Raw genomic sequence first — 20324 nt, 5'->3', positions numbered from 1 at the left:
ATTTTACTTTAAAACTATCAGCTAGCTGTATGTGAATCGTAATAATGTAACTAACCCGATTAACAGGAAAAAATGTCCTAAAACTAATTATGCAAGGTTTATTCTTCGTGGTTAACTAGCTAGCTATTGACTATTGCAATCTACACATACTACAGTAGGTATTGTAGAAAAGTAAGCATCCCAAAATTAATACAGCGTGTATTAACGTATCAAAATTAAATATTGTAGTCCGGCATCGTATGAGATGTGAATAGGCAACATTTCATTCCTAAGTCGGAGTGTATTTTCTCTCGCTTCAGCTCAAATCATTTCCAAAAAGGTTGCGTTATTTTTGACGTGCTTACGTCATATTTTTTTCAAAATATGTACAAACGGAGTACGCATTCGTGAAGCGTGCTCCTTTTCACCTACTTTGATTTGGACTCGTACTCTGACCAAGTTTGCGTGCTCGGAGAACGGTAGTATGCATTTTGAGAAACACCCTACATTTAGGGGTGGTTTCCCAGACAGATTAAGCCATGTCCTGGACTAAAAAGCAAGTTCAATGGAGAATTTCCATAAAAAATATATGTTTTTAGTCCAGAACTAGGCTATATCTGTGTCCAGGAAACCATCTCAATCTTTTTCACTGTGTTTTTCGATTTGTATACTCATGGCCCATTGATGTGAAGAGGAACGTTCTATTTGACAAGATTTGCAGTCAATGCGTTAATAACTGCTTGGTGTGGTTAAATGATTGCTACACTGTGAACCTTCACTCAGTCTCCTGACTGTCTGGTTTCAGTCGCTGCTGGTGATCAAAAAAAAAAAAAAGAAGCGATATCGAAGGTTGGAGGTGAAATGGATTTCTTTATTTACCATACTTGGACAGTCCATTCAATTGAACAGTGTTTTATCTTATCACCCAAAGAACTGCCTTGATAGGCTTAGCGGAATGTCGGAGAATATGACCAGACATTGGATAAGCGAACGTAGACAGGGTGAAAGGATTATGAGCACAATGGCTTACGAAATGGGCCATCTGCTGTAGGAGGATTCTAGGCAAAAGAATCTCCCATATTCACATTATTTGCCCTCAGTGCGTGTCCTCTCCCTTCAATCACAATCGAGTCACAGCCTCGCACACACCGCTCTACTCCCTCCCACATTTTGTACATTATGCTCCCTGATGACTTGAGGCAGGTGCATGGAACTTATACACACAGAAAATTGAGAGAGATTTGAAGTGCATTGTAAATGGTCAAATTTGGCATTAATCAGCATTCGTTTCAAAGTCGACCTTGGCAGGGGGCGCCTGGCTCCCCATCAATTCCCTCGATTCAATTTCACTTGGGTGGCATTTAAGCCCCCCGAGACAAGCTGAGAATCGTAAGGATCCCTCCACGCCAAGTCATCCTTGAGGATTTTTCAGGAGTAAAACTGAACAGCGCTCCTAACAAACGAGGTATTTATTTGTATTTTTTCCTTCCCTCCTCCCAAGGACACACCGGCGTTCACTCAGGTAAACGTGGCGCGGGCTCTCTCTCCCACCATGCTTCACTTGTTATTTTTGTCACCGGTGGCAAGCTCTGCAGGACTCTGTTTTGTGCGTTGTTCCTCAACTTTTTTGTCTTTACATTTATCAGTCAGTAGATTTCTTTCAGCTTGACCAACTAAGTATACGGACATATTGAGCACCTGAGGGGACTTGAGACCCTAACGGTTGCTCCCATAGCTTGAATACCCATGTCAGCGTTCATGGCTCTGGGAGGGGTCACGTTAATTAACTCGAGCGAGTGTGACTGAGCTGATAACGCCACTTGGTTTGAAGAGCCTCGGCATTCATTAACCAGCCACACACCCTGGAGTTGTGCGACAGAGCGTTTAACCTCCCGCCTAGAGGGCCACAGAGAACCTCCCACATTATGGGTGTGATTGTCAGTTGTCAGTCATGACTGACTCCTGACCCAGGGGGGGCGGGGGGGCGGGGGGGGGGGCGCCACCACTGTTGTGATATGAAACGCAGACAGCCAATGTATAGTTGGCTCAATATGGTGCATTATGCATTTACTCGCGTACCGCTAAAACGCTACCGGGGACATTGTCTGTAATGCTAGTATGATTACTTGGGATCCTGCAGTGTCTGATTTGTGATGAAGTGTTTTCCTTGTCATAAGCCGCCTTCTCTGTCATAATTTCACAATGATTTGATACGGATCATTTTTATATTTTGTTTAGGCAGAGCTGTTGCATCTGCAGCGTCATAAGAGCTTTTAATTGTCATTCCACATGGACCATGTCTGTCTTAAAACGAACCAACGCGACGAGTGCATCCCAAATGGCATGGTACTTCCTATATAGTACACTTCTGTTAACCAGAGCCCTATGGGTCCTGGGCAAAAGTAGTGCACTATAGGGAATAGGGTGCCATGATTTGGAATGCAGACGATGAGTGTTCCAGGTGACCCCCACCGGCAAGAGCCCCGAAAAAACTATCATCCTGGCTACGCGTCACTGCTTTCCATTATAAGTCTCATTTACCCACTTTTATCTTAGCGCTTTCACCCTCTCTCTCTCTCATTCTCTTTAGCCGATCCCTCCTCGCATGCTGAAATGGGAGCCTCTCCCAGGCTTCTTCCCCAATCTTCATTATCCCTCTCCTTCATTTTATCTGCTAATAACCCATTCAACTCCAGCCGCTTAATCTGCCCCCCCTCCCCCCCCGCCTCCCCTCCCTAATCTATAATTGAATCCTCTCGCACCCCAGAGACCTGCCCCTTTTAACACTAGCACTCCCCGCTACCCCCTCCCCCCTAACCCCTCTCCACTGTGCTTACATTGTTGTCACACTAATTTCACAGTTTCTCCAGGCTCAAATTTAATTAGCCCTGCTTGTATCGCTGTGTGAGGGAAGTAAACGAGATGTATTTGAACATGAGCGATCACATGGCCGTGTGAGGAGTAGACATATTTCAACATGACCATGCAATTGCTCTGCGTAGTAGTCTCGGGCCCTGGTAGGTTCTATGCTAGCTCCCTTTTTAATTGTCTGTGTCACTGAGAAGGCTAAAGGCTTCTGGTGTTCCTCAGTTGCCTACATCTTTGTCACTTCCCTGATTATTACCTGTGAGGAGATGTGTAGTTTCACACTTGGGTCAAAACCAGATGGAGCCTCATCGGTGCGAACGAGCATGACATGGTAACTGTTTTGGGTTGGTTTTAAAAAATCGATGGGAGGATGGAGGTTTTCGCTGCTCAGCTGAGGCTCTGGTGGGTATTCGGACCATGCCTGCTTTCCCCTGCTGATCAATCAATCCTCGTCAGCAGGTGAAGTGACTGTAATGTGTCTCTCAGACGGCGTTCGATAAAACAGTCTGTGCCCCCACCTGCCCTGCACCCTGCCATCACTTTCCCACAGTGTCATGAAAGGTAAAATGGGCTTTCTGTCAGACATGGTCCCTTTTTTAATGTGTTGACTCAGGCTGTGGGGTGGGACCAGGGAACCATAAGTCCCAGCTAGTGTGTCAGGAGCAGACTAATATGCTTTGGCAGCCCTCTCTTTAAACACTAAGGCCACTGGACTTGAGTCAATAACAGGGTGCGCTCTCAGAGCATTGGCAGACCAGCTGGCAAGTGTCTTCACGGACATTTTCAATCTCTCCTTGTCCCAGCCTGTAATCCCAACATGTTTCAAACTGGCCACCATTGGCCATGTTCCCAAGAACTCCAAAATGCCTAAATTGGCCCCTCATGGGTGTGCACTTAGTTCCCTCCTATACTCTCTAGTCACAATAACGGTGTGGCCATGCACGACTCCAACACCATCGTCAAGTTCGCTGACGACACAATGGTGGTAGGCCTGATCTCCGACAGTGATGAGACATCCTACAGGGAGGTGGTCAGAGACTTGGCAGTGTGATGCCAGGACAACGGCCTCTCCCTCATCGTCAGTAAGATCAAGGAGCTGATCGTGGACTACAAGAAAAAGGACAGAGCATGCCCTCATCCATGTCGACGGGGCTGTAGTGGAGTGACTTTTCCCCTTCAGGAAGCTGAAAAGATTTGGCGTGGGCCCTCAGATCGTCAGTTATCCAGCTGCACCATCGAGAGCATCTTAACTGGCCAAATCACCGCTTGATATGGCAAATGCACCGCCCTCTACCGCAAATGGCTACAGAGGGTGTTACGGAAGGACCAGGACATCACTCCCTGTCATCCAGTACCTCTATCAGGCGGTATCAGAGGAAGATCTGACAAAATTGCCAAAGACTTCAGCCATCCAAGCCATAGGACTGTTCACTCTGCTACTGTCCGGCAAACGGTACTGGTGCATCAACTCTCGGACCAACAGGCTCCGAGACTGCTTCTTACTCCAAGCCAGAAGACCGCTAAATAGTCAACTACAGTGCCTTCAGAAAGTATTCACACCCCCTGATTTTTGGGGGGGGGATTTTTTTTTTTTTGCACATTTTGTTAGCCTGAATATGGAATAAATCTTGCTAATTTTGGGGGGGGGTCCACTGGTCTACACGCACTACCTGTTGTTTAGTGACTTTTTTTACAAATTAATTCAATTTGAAAAGCTGAAATGTCTTGAGTCAATTAGTATTCAATCCCTTTATGGCAAGCCTAAATAAGTTCAGGAGTAAGAATTGGCTTAACAAGTCACATGGACTTTTGAATGACTACCATTGTACCCTTCACATAAAATGGGTCTCTCAAATAGGCAGTGTGTTTCAAACACAAAGACCAGGGCGGTTTTCCAATGCCTCGCAAAGAAGGGCCCCTATTAGTAGATGGGTAAAAAAAAACAGCAGACATGGAATATCCCTTTGAGCACAGCGAAGTTATTAATTACACTTTGGATGGTGTATCAATACACCCAGTCACTACAAAGATGCAGGCGTCCTTCCTAACTCAGTTGCCAGGAGAGGGAAGGCCACCGCTCAGGGATTTCATCATGGTGATTTAGAGCCGAGTTTAATAATGGCTGTGATAGGACAAAACCAAGGATGGGTCAACATTGTAGCTACTCCACAATACTAACCTAATTGACAGAGTGAAAATAATGACGCCTGTACGCAATAAAATAAAATACAAAAAAATGTGGAAAAGCAATTCACTTTGTCTTGAATACAAAGTGTTATGTTTTGGACAAATCCATTACAACACATTACTGAGTACCACTCTCCATATGTGACCGACCGCCTTAATTCGGTCTTATGTAGCAAAATTTGAAATTGTGTTAATTACGTTTGATAAAAGCGGAGACAGAGCAACAACATTGTATATTATACACTGCATTTGAGTAACAATGGGAAAGTAATTTTGCAAGTTGAAAGTTGATCACCTTATAACCTCACTTTTAAGAAAATGGTCTTTGAATGTTTTGGTTAACCTACTGAAGAGCTCGTCGGTTTAGCATCGTTCACACCCTCTTAAGCTTTAGCCCCACCCATCTCTTTAAGGGTTGATCCGAGTGTTCTGCCCTAACAGCAGTCAAGCACCCAAGCTAACTGGGTACCTTGCTAGCTACTTCCAGGCACAAATGAGAGAACAGCTCACTGACCATTTCCTCACCCTAGAAAAGCTGGTTAGCCTGTTTTTATGTTATTTAGAGTGTTGGTGACTGCAACTGTGCTGCCGAGAACAATTTGCTCTCTTTGCCAGCGTTTACTGACACCGGCCGTATTCAACGGGTGTTGAGCATTTGTAAATTCGTCAGTTATTCTGCGCTCTGGTACACTGACGAGAATGCTCTGACATTGGAGTGGATAGCCAGAGCTACGTTTAGCAACAATTGTCGAAGTGACATTCTATTGAAATGGTTACTTGCATAGTCTCTTAACCTGTTATGGCTGCAGGCGGTGCCGGTACACTTATGACAACAGCCCATCCAAGTGCAGGTGGAGGGATTCTAATTGTGGTTTTAAAAGAAAAAAAGACTCATCAGCGTACAATGACACCTTAGTTTAAGTCACGGATGGCTAATCCCTTAACATTATTGTTGGATCTAATTTTAACAGCTAACATTTCGATGGCAATAATAAGTAGCGATGCCGATAGTGGACAACCTTGTTTTACTCCTCTAGGTAGTTTAACACTTTCTGAGATGTAGCCATTATTTATTATTTTACACCTAGGGTAACTATACTTTAACCCATTTTATAAGAGATTCCCCAAAATTTAACATTTAAATCTATAAACTCCAGTTGTACTTTATCAAAAGCCTTTTCAAAATCAGCTATGAAAACCAGGCTTGGTGTCACCGATATTTATCTCCAATGTATCGTCCATGTAAAAAAAAACTGTCTGATTAAGATGAATAATATCTGACAATACTTTAATTCTGTGCCCCAAGCATTTTGCTAGGATTTTTGCATCACAACACTGAAGTGTAAGAATCCTCCAATGTTTTAAATGGACTGGATCTTTATATATACCACTTGGGTCCTGTTTCAGTGAGAATGACCTTGTGTGTTCAATAGTCTACCATTTTATATAGGAGTGGTTAAAACATGATAATAATGGTCCTCTGAGTATATCAAAAAAAGTTTGCTATACTTCCACTGGTATGCCATCCAGCCCTGGAGTTTTCCCAGCCTTAAAGGCTTTAATTGCATCAAGAAGTTCCTCCTCTGTAATTTGGCCTTCACATGAGTCTTTCTGTACAGATGTTAATTTTACATTATTATGAGGGGAGAAATCAATACACTTAGCTTGGGTTAGTGGAGATGGAGGAGACAAACGAAAACATATTCTTAAAGTACTTCCTCTTTCAAAATATCATTCAGTGACTCATGCGTGACTCCATTTGTAACAAGTTTCAAAAATGTTTTTGTAGCATTTCAGTAATGAAGATTGTAAATCTTCAATTAAGACTTAATGAAAATACTGTTTGGATTCACTGGGATTAGTATGCTGTTCCAATAGCACTTTTTTCCCACAGCCTTATTCTAAAATGGATCAAATCTACATACAATAGCCCATAATGACAAAGTGAGAAAAAAAATGTATTTATTTTAACAAAAGTATTACAAATGAACAGGAACCTTATTTCCATATGTATTCACACCCTTTCTATGAGACTCAAATTGAGCTCAGGTGCATTCTGTTTCCATTGAGCATACCTGATGTTTCTACAACTTGATTGGAAGTCACCTGTGGTAAATTCAATTGATTTGAAAAGGCACACACCTGTCTATATAAAGTCCCACAGTTGACAGTGCATATTAGAGCAAAAACCAAGCCATGAGGTTGAAGGAATTGTCTGTAGAGCTCCGAGACAGGATTGTGTGGAGGCACAGATCTGAGGAAGGGTACCAAAATTATTTCTGCGGCGCTGAAGGTCCTCAAGAACACAGTGGCCGCCGTCATTCTTAAATGGAAGAAGTTTGGAGCCACCAAGGCTATTCCTAATACTTATGTAAATGTAGCTTTTCAGTTTGAGACATTTGCAAACATTTCTAAACTGGTTTTTGCTTTGTCAGTTTACTGGTCCTTAAACGTTTGTCTGTTCTCTCCCTCATAGGTGAAGTCGATCAAAACCGGCTCGGTGTTCTGGTCCATTGGCTGCTGCCTCTCCTACTTCTACATGGTGAGTGTCAAAGAGCCTTAATTGTTAGTTGGAAACACATAAACAGTGTCATTGATTTACACTAACGTAGCATCCCATCTCTGGGAAATGGAAGCCATGATTACATTAAGATAGCGATGAGTGCGATCGTTGACGTCAAAAGCGGTAACGAGCGGCGTGAAATGGAGTCTGCACCGGCACGTTAAACGTTATTTATGAACCCCCCCCCCCCCCCCCCGACCTTTTGGTCGATGGTGAGATAAGAGAAACAGCGCCAACTGCCTCCCAGACAGGTCTCTTTGTGTACGATTGGTGATGTTGAGTGCCTGCAATTATCTTCTGCTTCCAGCATCTTCAGTTAAATCTTCCCTCTGCTCGGGAAGAGACAGATGTCAAATGAAACGGATTATAGACATCCAGCTCCCATCGATCATGTCGGGGGCCCAGCATCCAAGCTCCGCAGGAAGATAGAAGGGGAAAGCCACAAGCCACTAATGACCACATTTGAAAAGAGATGAGAGCGGGGAGATTTTCTACTGCGAGAACCCACGCCAATTTTATAAGCCTCTCTCGTTCTCTCTCGCTCCTCAAAGATCTGGCGTGAGACTATTTCGACCATCCCCGCCATACGGTTCTGAGTAGAGGGAGTACAGCTATGACCGGAAGTTGCTTTTTTTTTGTAGCTTGTTAGAATCATTAACATGGCAGGTTAGGAAAAGGTTTACGGTTACGGTAAGCTAAAATGCTATCATAACCTTTGCAACAAGTCACTTCCGGTCGTAGGTCTACTCCCTCTAGTCACAACCCCGCTCTACCCATCCTCCCACCAACAGGGTTTGCAGGGTTTGTTGGCGACACGACAAGCCCGGGTCAACTTTGTCACACTCTCACTACCCTCTAGGGCCCCCATACTCAACTAGCAAACCGGATCCGGACCCAGAAGAGGGTCAATACGGAACGCGGCTTCAACACCTGGTATCATATAAACACAAGACATGGAACAATATGTAGAATTGCAAAAAATGAGCTTTAAAACAGCACATTGTCTGCTTAATGTGTTCAACTGTGTGAAATTTGGCTTTAAAACTAACATTTTCTCTCTGCCAACAAGAGGGGTGTGAACAGTTTCGGGGTTGGGGGTATGTTACTACGCCAATTTTTAAATGACATTATCCATCTGGACCTTTGCCACCTTGGACATTTGTGTGACCGGACCTTCTCAAATAATACTTGATAGTAGTACCAAGCTGCAATATCTACCCCCTCCATCGTTTCTCCCCTCCCACTGTTGATTTTAAGGATACTCACTCACCCATGAGGCTTAATTGAACATGACACATTTGCAATGCACAGTGAGGGAGAGGAGGAGGGCGAGAAGAAGCTCAGTTGAGACGTCATGATGGACAAGACCTGCGGAAACCCCTACTGTGAGAGCTGCGTGACGTTCTATCTCATGTCTCCCGGGAGAGATCGTGGCGAGATCGTGTTTTCCCTAAGTTCCTGTGACGACTGCCTCCTACCCCTTCTCCCTCCCCCAACCACGAGCATCATGGGAGCACTTCTGAAGTTCTTTTCACTCAAGTATTTATGAGGCATTCTCAGCAGCACAACTCAGCTCTTCAGGTGATTGTAAGACATACTGCTTTCTGGAGGTTATAATTAGAAGTAGAGTGATAAAATTTCAACTCGAAGCCCTTTTTTTTTTTTTTTTTTTTTTTTTTTTTTATAACAGTGAAATAATCTATCCAGAGCTTTGCAGCGACGCAGTGGTTCACCTACCTCCCCGGGCCCCACCTGCCTTTCAACAAAACAACTTTCCCCCACAAATAACGTTCTTTCTCAGTCAAGGCTCCAGCCCCAGCTTATATCCTTCACTCATGTCGTCTGATACCCCCTTAGGTGACCAACAGCATCTCAGGTTATTCTGTTTCCCGCATCCTACCCCCCCCCCCCGCAGAGGTCCCTGAGCCTCTTTTTAGCCGCCTTCTGAGGCAATCGAATCTAGCCCCGTAGCGAGACCCCTATGCCCTTTCATCACTGCAAAACCCTCCGTCCCCCTATGCTGCTTGATAGAAATAAGACCAGTGGAGCGTGAGTAACGGATAATGGCTCCAGTCTAATGGTGTCTGGTTCTTTGCTGACCCCATTATGACTGCAGTAAGACCTGTCCGTTAGGGTCACAGAGGCAAATGCTAACTTGAGATGCACTTGTTAGTACACACACTAACGGGTTAGCGTTGGACCCATAGGAAGCCCTAACATAGTGTAACAGCCCTTCCTTCTCGTTGTATTGTAACAACAAACTGCTCGTCCTCCTGGTTGTATTGCAACTTATAGAGAAAGTTCTTCCTCATTGTATTGTAAGGGAATCTTCTCGAAGGACAACTGCCCTTCTCAGAAATACTGTCAGAACTTGGCATGAAAGCCTTTCAGTGATGTCACTTTGATTCAATACACCCAGATATGAGGATGTGGCTTATTTAATTAGGGAATCTACTAACCACATTATCTCCAGCTTATAGCGTTCCTGATAGTTACTATTGCCAGAAATAATTATTCTTAACTCAAAGCCATAGTAAGAAGTGGATTTCTTGACATACATTAAGCAGGGTGCATAGGGGCCTAAACAGAAAAAACATAGTATTTTCGATTGAGGCCTTTTTTGTGATAAGTTTCCAGCTATAAGTTTTAGGACTGCGCTATATCGATAAGTACATTATAAACTCAGAAAAAAAGAAACGTCCCTTTTTCAGGACCCTGTCTTTCAAAGATAATTTGAAAAAAATCCAAATTACATCACAGATCTTCATTGTAGAGGGTTTGTACACTGTTTCCCATGCTTGTTAACTGAAACTTAAACAATTCATGGACATGCACCTGTGGAACGGTCGTTAAGACACTAACAGCTTACAGACGGTAGGCAATTAAGGTCAGTTATGAAAAGTTAGGACACTAAAGAGGCCTTTCTACTGACTCTGAAAAACACCAAAAGATGCCCAGGGTCCCTGCTCATCTGTGTGAACGTGCCTTAGGCAAGGAGGCATGAGGACTGCAGATATGGCCAGGGCAATAAATTGCAATGTCCGTACTGTGAGACGCCTAAGACAGCGCCACAGGCAGACAGGACTGACAGATGATCTTCCTCGCAGTGGCAGACCACGTGTTACAACACCTGCACAGGATCTGTACATCCGAACATCACACTTGCGGGACAGGTACAGGATGGCAAAAACTGCCGAGTTACACTAGGAATGCACAATCCCTCCATCAGTGCTCACTGTCTGCAATGGGCTGAGAGAGGCTGGACTGAGGGCTTGTAAGGACTGTTGTAAGGCAGGTCCTCACCAGACATCACCAGCAACAACGTCGCCTATGGGCACAAACCCACTGGACCAGACAGGACTGGCAAAAAGTGCTCTTCACTGACGAGTCACGGTTTTGGCTCATCAGGGGTGATGGTCGGATTTGCGTTTATCGTCGAAGGAATGAGCGTTACATCAAGGCCTGTACTCTGGAGAGGGATCGATTTGGAGGTGGAGGGATCGATTTGGAGGTGGAGGGATCGATTTGGAGGTGGAGGGATCGATTTGGAGGTGGAGGGATCGATTTGGAGGTGGAGGGATCGATTTGGAGGTGGAGGGATCGATTTGGAGGTGGAGGGATCGATTTGGAGGTGGAGGGATCGATTTGGAGGTGGAGGGATCGATTTGGAGGTGGAGGGATCGATTTGGAGGTGGAGGGGCCATCATGGTCTGGGGCAGTGTGTCACAGCATCATCGGACTGAGCTTGTTGTCATTACAGGCAATCTCAACGCCATGCGTTACAGGGAAGACATCATCCTCCCTCATGTGGTACCCTTCCTGGGTGACAATGCCACCAGCCATACTGCTTGCGCTGTGTGTCATTTGCTGCAAGACAGGAATGTCAGTGTTCTGCCATGGCCAGCGAAGAGCCCGGATCTCAATCCCATTGAGCACGTCTGGCCTTGGTGGAAGTGTGGGTCAACATCTCACAGCAAGAACTGGCAAATCTGGTGCAGTCCATGAGGAGGAGATGCACTGCAGTACTTAATGCAGCTGGTGGCCACACCAGATACTGACTGTTACTTTTGATTTTGACCCCCCCCCTCCCCCCCCCCCCCTTTTGTTCAGGGACACAATAGTCACTTGTCTGTGGAACTTGTTCAGTTATTCTGTTGAATCTTATGTTCATACAAAGATTTACACGTTTTTGTTTGCTGAAAATAAATGCAGTTGACAGTGCGGAAGTTTCTTTTTTGTTTGCTGCGTTTATTTACTTTAACAGACATATTGATAGTGTATGCCCCAGCTCTTTCAGCTACCTCAGTCTCTGAACAGACTTTATTTGGTAGTAAACAAGATATTTTGTGCTTGGTGGCGCAGAGATCTGTCTGAGTAAAGAGTTGGTTCAAGCTTTGTGTTCGATATGGCTCGGTGACTCCAGAAGATTACTGGTTGCTTATTCAACCCTCAAAGCCATGTGGGGGCAGTAACACACACACACACACACACACACACACACACACACACACACACACACACACACTGCGGTGAGGTCATTAACACAACAGTGAGACTTGTGTGAGATGTTTGGTCAAATTACACTTTGCGGCCGGGAGGCTGCGTCAAGCGACCCTCAGCGCATTGATACTAACCTCACACTCTCCTCACTGATACCCCCCCCCCCCCCCAGCAGTTCCTCTGGGTCGGTGTTGTTTTCAATGAACAACCTCTTCTCTCGCAGAGAACCACTGCGGCTGTGTCAACACAAAGTAGCTCAAACTGGGAGTCGTCTCCGTATCCATTCGAGTTACACTTCAACTGCGCCTAATTTAGCTCACATCTGAAGCTAAAGATGCGAATGGCCGAAAAGAGAATTTCGCTTAACCGCTCCTGAACAAACTTGAGGGTTCCCCCCCCCCGCAATTAGCAGTAATTGCAAAACATATTTTTGTCATAGATGAGTGATTTGTGAATGAAATGTGTGATTGTCTGGCTAAGCAGGTGCGTGTGAGTATTATCCCCCTCCGACTGCTCTGCACATCCTACGTACCGCAGTTGATGTTTTTGTAGGGTATTTTATAGGCCCCTCGTTTCACGCTCCAAGTCAGACCGTGTTGATGCATCATTTCATGGAGCTTTTAAAGTTATTGATGCATTTTTACTTTGCGGTCACAGTGTTTAAACATGATTGCGTTGGTTTGATATTGGTCCACTGCGTATTCCAATGCATTCCTGGTGGCGCGTGAGTGTTTTTGCTGATGGCTGTGTTTGTTGCAGGTGTCCGCATGGGGAGGATATGTCTTCATCATCAACCTGATCCCTCTGCATGTGTTTGTGCTGCTGCTCATGCAGCGCTACAGCAGGAGGGTCTATATCGGTGAGTGACCACAAAACACTTTCATCTGCCAAAAAGATGTGATCATAAACCCCCCCCCTCCTACACTGAGTGTACAAAACATTAAGAACATTACATGAGCTGACCAGGTGAATCCAGGTTAAAGCGAAGTTCCCTTATTGATGTCACTTGTTAAATTCACTTCGATCAGTGGTTCTCAAACTTTTTATAGTCCCGTACCCCTTCAAACGTTCAACCTCCTGCTGCGTACCCCCTCTAGCACCAGGGTCAGAGCACTTTCAAATGTTTTCATTTTTTGGTCGCCGTCATTGTAAGCCTGCCACACACACTATAAAATACATTTATTAAACATAAGAATGAGTGAGTTAGCCTCAACCCGGCTTGTGGGAAGTGACAAAGAGCTCTTATAGGACCAGGGTACAAATAATAATAATCAATAATTTAGCTCTTAACTGTCTTACATATAAAACCTGATTTTGTTCATCAAATGGTGAATAACTCACCACAGGTTAATGAGAAGGTTGTGCTTGAAAGGATGCACATAACTGCAATGTTGGGTTGTATTGGAGAGTCTCAGTCTTAAATCATTTCCCACACAGTCTGTGCCTGGTATTTAGTATTCATGCTAGTGAAGGCCGAGAATCCACTCTCACATAGGTACGTGGTTGCAAAGGGCATCAGTGTCCTGACAGTGTGATTTTCCAAGGCAGGATATTCTGAGCGCAGCCCAATCCAGAAATTTGGCAGTGGCTTCTGATTTAAATTCAATTTTCACAGAACCGCTTGTTGCAATTTCGATGAGGCTCTCTTGTTCAGATATCGGTAAGTGAAGGGGAATAACGAATCCAGCTGTTTGTCATCCGTTTCGGGAAAGTACCTGCATAATTGCGCACCCAACTCAGGTGCTTCGCTATGTTACATTTGACATTGTCCGTAAGCTTGTTCATTTGCACACAAAAAAATCCTACAATGATGGAAAGACCTGTGTTGTCCTTGCTAATGCAGACATAGAGTTCCAACTTCTTAATCATAGCCTCAATTTTCTCCCGCACATTGAATATAGTTGCGGAGAGTGCCTGTAATCCTAGATTCAGATAATTCAGGAGAGGGGGGGGGGGGGCATCATCGAGAGGCCAGTCGTGTGAGAAACTCATCATGGAAGCGGTCAGACAAGTGTAAATGATGGTCAGTAAAAACTAAGCTCGTCTCTCAATTCCAAAAAACGTTTCCATACTTTGCCCCTTGATAACCAGCGTACTTCTGTATGTTCTTAAAGCGGTACATGGTCACTGTCCATATCATTGCATAGTGCATAAAATACATGAGCGTTCAGGGGCCTTGCTTTAACAAAGTTAACCATTTTCACTGTAGTGTCAAAAAAACATTTTTTCAAGCTGTCAGGCATTCCCTTGGCAGCAAGAGCCTCTCGGACGCTGCAGTGTACCCAAGTGGCGTCGGGAGCAACTGCTTGCACGCGCGTTACCACTCCACTATGTCTCAGTCTTTTGCGCTGCTTTGTACTGGTGTCTTTTGCGTCATCAGTACAAATACCAACATGAGCAGCAGCTACGTTTGGCTACATACGGACCGTTAGTGAAATTCCCGCAAGAGTAACGATTAATGTGATTAAATGTCAATTTTTTGACTAGGCTACCTGTATTTGACATTGTGTTGTTTCGTTGAACACTAGATGGTTTAATTGTTTTTGGCAGTGAAACGAGGCTACTCAGACAAGGAAATAAACCTCACCCAAATGTATAGCCCTGTTGGAAAATATAAATGGACTGTTTGAAAATGTGAAGAAATGTGAATCACATGTTTGTTTGGTGTACCGCGTACCCCGGTTTGGGAATACCTGGTGTAGATGGAGAGGGGTTAAAAAAAATTTTAAGCCTTGAGACAATTGAGACATGGATTGTGTATGTGCCATTCAGAGGGTGAATGGGCAAGAAAATATTTGAGTGCCTTTGAATGGGGTAGGGTAGTGGGTGCCAGGCGAACCGGTTTGAGTTTGTAAAGAACTGCAACGCTCTTGGGTTTTTCACGCTCAACAGTTTCCTGTGTGTATCAAGGATAGTCCATCACCCAAAGGACATCCAGCCAACTTGACCCCAATGTAGGGAAGGAAGCATTGGAGTCAACATGGGCCAGCATCCCTGTGGAATGCTTTCAACATCTTGTAGAGTCCATGGCCTGAAGAATTGAGGCTGTTCCGAGGGCAAAGGGGGGTGCAAATCAATATTAGGAAGGTGTTCCTGATGTTTTGTACACTCAGAAGGTTTGTGGTCAGAAACGATCTGCTAAAGAGATGTGACCGCACACACCTGTTTTCCTCTAAACAACCACAAGTGCTTGTTTGCTCTCCTGAATGTGACTGAGAACTGAGTTTAATTTTGAATTTGACTGCGTATATCACACTGTAAATTGCCTCTATTTCTGAGTAAACCAATGATCAAAGAACCAGACTTATTTTTGTCCTTGTGAGCTCACAGAACACATCGCATCATTGTCAGACAGGCAGAAATGCTGCAGCGTCGTGGGCAGTACATATTTAGCTAAGCTGAAGGAACAGCAGGCTAGCTGGGTCAAGATAAATGGTTTAGCATCAAGCATCATTTACACTTGATTATATATATTACTCAAGGTAAACAGTACCCCGTTCTTGGGCGCTTTGAAAATAAATGACGTCCCTATTTAAAATGTAGGGCATTGACCCCCGCTATACTCAATCTCTTTGCATTTTCCTCAAGAAAGGATATTGGCAGTGCCTTTGTACCCTTCCACAAGAACCGTTTGTTAATGCAGAACATTTTCTCCATTTAATTTTTTTTCTTTTCTGAAATATTTATGCTTCGAACGCAGGAGCTGTCAACTTCAAGCACCCTTTAATAGATTAGGGCTTTGCGTAGTTTTTCAAGCAGCCATCTTGTGTAAGTCCTTGCTTCACAACCATCTCGTTTTGATCTAGTTTTAACCTTTCTCCTTCGTATACCGTGGAGAAAGCTCTTCTAAAAACTAGATGCCTCGTTGGCATCGGCGCTGGCACAATGAGTCCTTGAACAAAAGTGCGTTGTCTGTGTTAATCGCAATTCTATTTCACACAGTTCATCTCTTACCTCCATCAGTCAACAGGCAAAAATGAATCAGTCAAGAGTGCTCAGGGCTAGTCAGTCACTTCAAAAAGCCCCAGTGTTCAGAAAAGTATGAAATCTTAATTAGGGCACATGCCTTAGGATCAGATCAGCTACAAAGGTGGGATTTTTACAGTTTTACTGCACCGTCGGCTCATGTTAGGCCCCCCCCGCTGCACTTTTCTTTGCCTACTTCTATGTTCTCAGTAAATTTCTCCAGATGAGGCGTTATTGTATTCAGTCCCACTCAGTCTCAATGCAACTCCTATCAATGCACATTAAATACCTCCTAAAGGGAGAAGGCGCTTTTGCTTAACAACCCAAACTGAAGTGAGATTGGGTTTTTGAATGAGACCGTATCTGTGTTCAACTTGTTTGTTTGATCTCATCTCGCTCTTTCTGTTTCTCTCTTTCAGCTTATAGTACTTTCTACATCGTGGGCCTGGTGCTATCCATGCAGATCCCCTTTGTGGGCTTCCAGCCAATCCGAACCAGCGAGCACATGGCTGCAGCAGGTAAGCCCCCCACCCCCTTTTAGTCTACTGCGCTCTTCACGACACGACTCGCTATGAAACGCAAACCGCTCTATTAAATTGATTTAACCAGGTATGACCTCGTTGAGAGAAATCAATTGTTCAATAGAGACCTTGGGCCATGACCAAGCAGTTGTTCTCTTGTATTGGCAGTGCCTTTGTATCATTTCGTTGATGCAGTTTGTGTTCCCGTCTCGCCAACGGTCCCAGCTGGTGGACCATAACCGAAAGTAACTTTATTTTGACTGAAACACTCCACTATTACCGCAAATTCACCAAAGCAGCTTTAAGTTAAACCCCGAGAGTAAGAGGCTAATGTGCTACACGGGATTTTTATTTTTGAATTTGAATTTCAGAAAATGTCTGTCATATAGCTGGCGCTAATAGTGGATTGATAACAAAAAGTTGGACCAAACAACATTGGTACAACATTGGTAGTACAGGTGCAATGCTTAATCATCTGAAAGGGAAGCACCAGAATTGTGAATTAATGTGTAATTTTATGATTTTTTTTCTTTATCGTTTCATTTGTCACATCGCTAGTAACGAGATTATGTAGCTCTAAAGCATCCATTTATGTTCCTCTTAGTCTAATGTAGCTTCAGTCTGATTTCTGAAGTGGTGTTTGTTATGCGGGTGACCGGGGCAGCACAGCACGGCAGCGCCGTGGGCTTTCAGGAATGGAAAAGCACCGTCGCTCTCTCAAAGGTCTGGGCGTGTTTGGCTACGGGCAGCAGCTGCTCGTCAACATCTGGCGGCGTGTCTATAGCAACAGCCAGCGTGACGGGGACAGGAAGGGAAAGAATAAAGCATCAGAGCGATGGGTATTTTTACATTGTTGCCCGCTCTCCGGGTTCTGGTGGAGTCGTGACCTTGGAATGCTGCTGGGGTGGGGTCGTACATCGGAAGTGGGCCTCAGTTTTGCCCGTGAAACTCAATTAGCATGAAGTTCCACAAGAGAGCGACCATCAGACAACAGAACAGAGATCCTATTTTAGTCCAAACAGTTCCTGTTATTCAAATATGTTGCGTTATTTAAAGCGTCCGTGTGTAAGCTCGTCTATAGTAAGACAACCATCAAACCTGCTCTCATGAGACCCAAATTGTTACGGTTGTTGTAATAATGTGCTAACGCCGACGTTCTCTGATTTGCAGGCGTGTTTGCACTGCTCCAGGCATATGCATTGCTGCAGTACCTGAAGGACAGGCTCACCAAGCAGGAATTCCAGACCCTTTTCTTCCTGGGGGTGTCGCTAGCTGCTGGGGTGGTGTTTCTCACCGTCATCTATCTCACCTACACCGGTGCGTTTGTATACCATTTACACATACACGTGACTTACAGAGCAGCATGTCCTCCTTTACCACATACATTCCCTTCATAAAGTACTCAGGCTTATTCCACTTTCTGTTACAGCCTGAATTCAAAATGAATTAAAACGTTTTCTTTTTCTCCTCACCCATCTACACACAATAACCTATAATGACAAATTGAAAACATGTTTTTAGAAATTTTTGCAAATAAATTGAATACAGATATTCACATAAGTTATCACACCCCTGAGTCAATACATGTTAGACTCACCTTTTGGCAGTGAGTCTTTCTGGGTAAGTCTAAGAGCTTTGCATACCTGGATTGTACTACATTTGTACATTATTCTTCAAGCTCTGTCTCAAGTTGTTGATCGTTGCTAGACAGCCATTTTCAAGTCTTGCCATATGTTCAAGCCGATTTAAGTCAAAACTAACTTGAACGTTCAATGTAGTTTTGGTAAGCAACTCCAGTGTAGATTTGGCCTTGAGCTTTGGGTTATTGTCCTGCTGAAAGGTGAATTTGTCTGCCAGTGTCTTTTGGAAGCAGGCTGAACCAGGTTTTCCTCTAGGATTTTGCCTGCGCTTAGCTCTGTTTCTTTTTATTTAAGTCCTTGCAGATGACAAGCATACCCATAACATGATGCAGCCACCACCATGCTTGAAAATATGAAGCGTGGTACTCAATGTTGGATTTGTCTATAACATAATGCTTTGTAATCAGGACATAAAGTACATTTCTTAGATACGTTTTACTTTAATGCCTTATTGCAAAAAGGATACCTTTTATCCTAGATCTTGTATAACTAGGTTATACAAGTCATACATGATTTGGAATATTTGTATTCTATACAAGCTTCCTTTTATCACTCTGTCATTTAGGTTAGTATTGTGGAGTAACTACAATGTTGTTGATCCATCCTCAGTTTTCTCCTATCACAGCCATTATTAAACTCTGTTTTAAATTCATCATTGGCCTCATGATGAAATCCCTGAGCGGTTTTCTTCCTTTCCGGCAACTAAGTTAAGAAGGACGCCTGCATCTTTGTAGTGACTGGGTGTATTGATACACCATCCAAAGTGTAATTAATAACTTCACCATGCTCAAAGGGATATTCTGTCAGTTGTTTTTTTGCCATCTACTAGTAGGTACCCTTTGCGAGGCATTTGAAAACCTCCCTGGTCTTTGTGGTTGAATCTGTGTTTGAAATTCACTGCTCGACTGAGGGACTTTATAATTGTATGTGTGGGGTACAGAGATGAGGTAGTCATTCAAAGCCTGTTAAACACAAAGTGAGTCCATGCAATTTATTATTTGACTGGAGCACATTTTTACGCCTGAACTTTAGGCTTGCCTTAACAAAGGGGTTGAATACTTATTGACCCCAGGCATTTCAGTTAGTTACACGTACACTGGACATACAGAAGCATGACATCATATACCTTATAGTTAGTTACACATACACCTGACTTCCTCAATATATACTGTAGTATCAGCTACATACAGGTGAGTCCCTATACCCCAACATTGCACAACTTGCTTTCAAAACCAAATCCTCATATACCATATCATTACACATACATCTGACCTACAAGTTCCAGTCCCTGTATACCATAAAGTGACATGCACTACATGACCAAAAGTATGTGGACACCTGCTCGTCAAACATCTCATTCCAAAATCATGGGCATTAATATGTAGTTCCCACTCTTCTGGGAAGGCTTTCCACTAGATATTGGAACATTGATGTGGAGACTTTGAGGTCAGACACTGATGTTGGGTGATTAGACCTGGCTTGCAGGTGTTCCAATTCATCTCGACAGTGTTGAGGTCAGGGCTCTGTGCAGGTCAGTCAAGTTCTTCCACACCGATCTCAACAAACAATTCCTGTATGAACCTCGCTTTGTGCACTGGGACATTTTTACATTTTAGTCATTTAGCAGACACTCTTATCCAGAGCGACTTACAGTAGAGTGCATACATTTTATTACATTTTTTACATTTCATCACATTTTACATACTGAGACAAGGATATCCCTACCGGCCAAACCCTCCCTAACCCGGACGACGCTATGCCAATTGTGCGTCGCCCCACGGACCTCCCGGTTGCGGCCGGCTGTGACAGAGCCTGGGCGCGAACCCAGCCCAGCCTGGGCGCGAACCCAGAGACTCTGGTGGCGCAGCGCCCTAGACCACTGCGCCACCCGGGAGGCAGATGTTCATGCTAAAACAGGAAAGGGCCTTCCTCAAACTGTTGCACCAAAGTTGGAAGCACAGAATCATCTAGAATATCATTGTATGCTATAGCGTTAAGATTTCCCTTCACTGGAGCTAAGAGGCATACCGTGAACCATGAAAAACAGTCCCAGAACATTATTCCTCCTCCACTGAAATTTACAGTTGGCACTATGCATTG

The 20324-nt window shown here is 44.1% G+C and overlaps 1 protein-coding gene across 1 annotated transcript in view; it reads left to right on the top strand.

The window, feature by feature from the left end:
* Positions 1–20324, top strand: part of LOC129831380 (dolichyl-diphosphooligosaccharide--protein glycosyltransferase subunit STT3B-like) — a 91167-nt gene that overhangs the window by 58500 nt on the left and 12343 nt on the right. Inside the window, exons 4-7 of the mRNA XM_055894732.1 lie at positions 7511–7576; positions 12857–12956; positions 16483–16581; positions 17755–17901. Of these exons, the coding sequence (XP_055750707.1) occupies positions 7511–7576; positions 12857–12956; positions 16483–16581; positions 17755–17901 (412 nt within the window). The remainder of the gene's footprint in view (positions 1–7510; positions 7577–12856; positions 12957–16482; positions 16582–17754; positions 17902–20324) is intronic.

This window comes from Salvelinus fontinalis, chromosome 32 (assembly GCF_029448725.1).
Source record: "Salvelinus fontinalis isolate EN_2023a chromosome 32, ASM2944872v1, whole genome shotgun sequence".
NCBI lineage: Eukaryota > Metazoa > Chordata > Actinopteri > Salmoniformes > Salmonidae > Salvelinus > Salvelinus fontinalis.
Note: the sequence above shows the minus strand (reverse complement) of the source record. Positions and strands in the feature narration are given on the sequence as shown.